Source organism: Micromesistius poutassou (assembly GCF_964030765.1).
Source record: "Micromesistius poutassou genome assembly, contig: SCAFFOLD_188, whole genome shotgun sequence".
Taxonomy (NCBI): Eukaryota; Metazoa; Chordata; class Actinopteri; order Gadiformes; family Gadidae; genus Micromesistius; species Micromesistius poutassou.
Window position 1 is genome coordinate 111236 of NW_028179091.1, and position 3476 is coordinate 114711.

At 59.2% G+C, this 3476-nt stretch overlaps 1 protein-coding gene across 1 annotated transcript in view; it reads right to left on the reverse strand.

The window, feature by feature from the left end:
• dgke (diacylglycerol kinase, epsilon) overlaps positions 1 to 1861 on the reverse strand; it is a gene marked incomplete at its 5' end in the record, with an annotated part of 10152 nt that extends 8291 nt beyond the window's left edge. Inside the window, 3 exons of the mRNA XM_084489961.1 lie at positions 265 to 378; positions 993 to 1041; positions 1704 to 1861. Of these exons, the coding sequence (XP_084346087.1) occupies positions 265 to 378; positions 993 to 1041; positions 1704 to 1861 (321 nt within the window). The remainder of the gene's footprint in view (positions 1 to 264; positions 379 to 992; positions 1042 to 1703) is intronic.
• Between the last annotated feature and the right edge of the window lie 1615 nt (positions 1862 to 3476).

The following is a 3476-nucleotide window of genomic DNA, read 5'->3' on the forward strand; positions in this document are numbered from 1 at the left end:
CGTGTCCACCTAGATGTGTGACGGATAGACGAGCGACGTTTGCTATACGGTCCACCGGGTAGACAGCTGGTAGACTGATCTATCAACACACAGCTAGGTGGACACGCCCACTTCCTGCCCCTTATGATGTCATAAGGGGCAGACTTCCAGAACGGCGTGTGGCGTCTAATCACACCGCACCCGGTGGAAACGTCACGGGACCTTTAAGGAAGGAACGCCACCCCGGGGGGGGGGGGGGGGGCGGCGGGCGTCGGCGTCTCTGACCTTATTGAGGATGCGGCTGGAGAAGAAGGAGGGGGTCTTCTCCCGGTGCGCGTGGAAGTTGAGCGCCATCAGTGCGTCGGGCCCCACGGAGAAGTAGTTGTTCATGGACAGCACCTGGAAGAGGGCGGAGCCGTCAGGACGGAGGCACCGGGCGCCGTCCCGCAAGCGGCCCGGCCGGTCGGTGTTCTGTCAATCTCTGCTACCCATCAGATTTTGCTGCCTAGTGGTTCTGCGCATTGCGCATGACGACGCTATTGAGTATTGGGTGTAAAATACACATACTGTACCCCTGAAATCTCCAATAAAGACGTTATAATACAGTATCAAAATATGCTCCCCGTATTCTTACAGTGTACATGGAGTGAGTAAAGTCGTGTAAAATAACACGTTTCTGTAGTGGGAGCATCGTTTGACAGAGGCAGTCGGTCAACAGATTAAATACGCTACCTAACACATAAGGTAGCACTTTTTGATAGGGTAGCACGATTCTATAGACTCTGATACTGTATTATAACGTCTTTATTGGAGAGTTAAGGGGTACAGTGTGTATATTTTTACACCAATACTACACCACCGCGGGTCAATAGTGTCGTCATGCGCATGCGCAGAACCACTAGGTAGCAAAATCTGACAAGGGAGCAGAAATTGGCAGATGTTAAGCGTCTTCTCCGTTGAACAGGCTGTTGAACACGTTGACCACTGGAGGGTCGTTTCTTTAAACTCCTCACCTTTGGTTTCCGGAAGTAGAGCCCTCTGGAGGCCACCTGCACCTTCCACCTGAAAGACAAACGCAGGTCGTCCGTCGTGTTGTGTAGGGCGTGGTGTGCGTATACGTTAAGATTGTTTGGTGTCCCCTTAGGGAACTTGTTTTTCACAGGTTTCCTTTCTGTCATTTCTCATCTCATTTCTTCGTCATAGCCACGTGAAGAACATACATACATATGTATATATATACATGAAAACATACATACTGTATGTATATACACATGAAAAGACAATAATATTCTTCTTGTGTGTTGTAGGCCTATGCCGATTTATATAGACAGAGAGCGAGGCCTTTTGTACATTGTCCCTGACAAATACACTCAGCAAGACCCTCTGATGTCTGGACCTGACACACTTAGCAGACACAGAGTCACACACATACACACACACTCACACACCGACGGCGGAGTCGACCACGCAGGGCGACAGCCAGCGGGTCAGGGAGCAGTCAGGGTGAGGGCGTCTCGCTCAGGGACACCTCCACACTCGCCGACAATAAACTAAGCTCAACTAGGAGGAGCCGGGGATCGAACCAGCGACCTCCCGGTTACAAGTCAACCCGCTCTACCTCCTGAGCTACTCCGACCCCCAACCCAGTGAAACGCGGACGTGAGGGCCGTTGTGTTGCGGTGTCTGTCTGTCTGTCTGTCTGTCCGTCTGTCTGTCTGTCTCACCTGTCCATCTTGACCACCTCCGCGTCCAGGATGTTGCGCAGCACCTGCTCCACGGCGATCTCTCCGGCGTAGCCCGCACCCCAGCCCAGCGTGTTGGACAGGTCGTTGCCCGTCCCCAGGGGCAGGACGGTGACCTGGGGGATGAAGGGGTCCTGGCCCTGAGGACCGGACACACAGGGGCATGAGGACGGGACCCAGAGGGGGATGAGGACGGGACCCAGAGGGGCATGAGGACGGGACCCAGAGGGGCATGAGGACGGGACCCAGAGGGGATGAGGACGGGACCCAGAGGGGATGAGGACGGGACCCAGAGGGGGATGAGGACGGGACCCAGAGGGGCATGAGGACGGGACCCAGAGGGGGATGAGGACGGGACCCAGAGGGGGATGAGGACGGGACCCAGAGGGGATGAGTGAGGAGTGAGGGACTAGGGAGTGAGGGACTAGGGAGCGAGGGACTAGGGAGCGAGGGACTAGGGAGTGAGGGACTAGGGAGTGAGGGAGTGAGGGGCGAGGGACTAGGGAGCGAGGGACTAGGGAGTGAGGGACTAGGGAGCGAGGGACTAGGGAGTGAGGGACTAGGGAGTGAGGGACTAGGGAGTGAGGGAGTGAGGGACTAGGGAGCGAGGGACTAGGGAGCGAGGGACTAGGGAGCGAGGGGCTAGGGAGTGAGGGACTAGGGAGTGAGGGACTAGGGAGCGAGGGAGTGAGGGACTAGGGAGCGAGGGACTAGGGAGTGAGGGGCTAGGGAGCGAGGGGCTAGGGAGCGAGGGGCTAGGGAGTGAGGGACTAGGGAGCGAGGGGCTAGGGAGCGAGGGGCTAGGGAGCGAGGGACTAGGGAGCGAGGGACTAGGGAGTGAGGGGCTAGGGAGCGAGGGACTAGGGAGCGAGGGGCTAGGGAGCGAGGGACTAGGGAGCGAGGGACTAGGGAACGAGGGACTAGGGAGCGAGGGACTAGGGAGTGAGGGACTAGGGAGCGAGGGAGTGAGGGACTAGGGAGCGAGGGACTAGGGAGTGAGGGACTAGGGAGTGAGGGACTAGGGAGCGAGGGACTAGGGAGTGAGGGACTAGGGAGCGAGGGACTAGGGAGTGAGGGACTAGGGAGCGAGGGAGTGAGGGACTAGGGAGCGAGGGACTAGGGAGTGAGGGACTAGGGAGCGAGGGACTAGGGGGCGAGGGACTAGGGAGCGAGGGACTAGGGGACTAGGGACTAGGGGACTAGGGAGCGAGGGACTAGGGGACTAGGGGACTAGGGGGCGAGGGACTAGGGGGCGAGGGACTAGGGGACTAGGGGACTAGGGGGCGAGGGACTAGGGGGCGAGGGACTAGGGGACTAGGGAGCGAGGGACTAGGGAGCGAGGGGCTAGGGGACTAGGGAGCGAGGGACTAGGGAGCGAGGGACTAGGGGACTAGGGAGCGAGGGACTAGGGAGCGAGGGGCTAGGGAGTGAGGGAGTGAGGGACTAGGGAGCGAGGGACTAGGGAGCGAGGGGCTAGGGAGTGAGGGAGTGAGGGACTAGGGAGCGAGGGACTAGGGAGCGAGGGGCTAGGGAGCGAGGGACTAGGGAGCGAGGGGCTAGGGAGCGAGGGGCTAGGGAGTGAGGGGCTAGGGAGTGAGGGGCTAGGGAGCGAGGGACTAGGGAGCGAGGGACTAGGGAACGAGGGGCTAAGGAGTGAGGGAGTGAGGGACTAGGGAGCGAGGGACTAGGGGGCGAGGGACTAGGGGGCGAGGGACTAGGGGGCGAGGGACTAGGGGGCGAGGGACTAGGGGACTA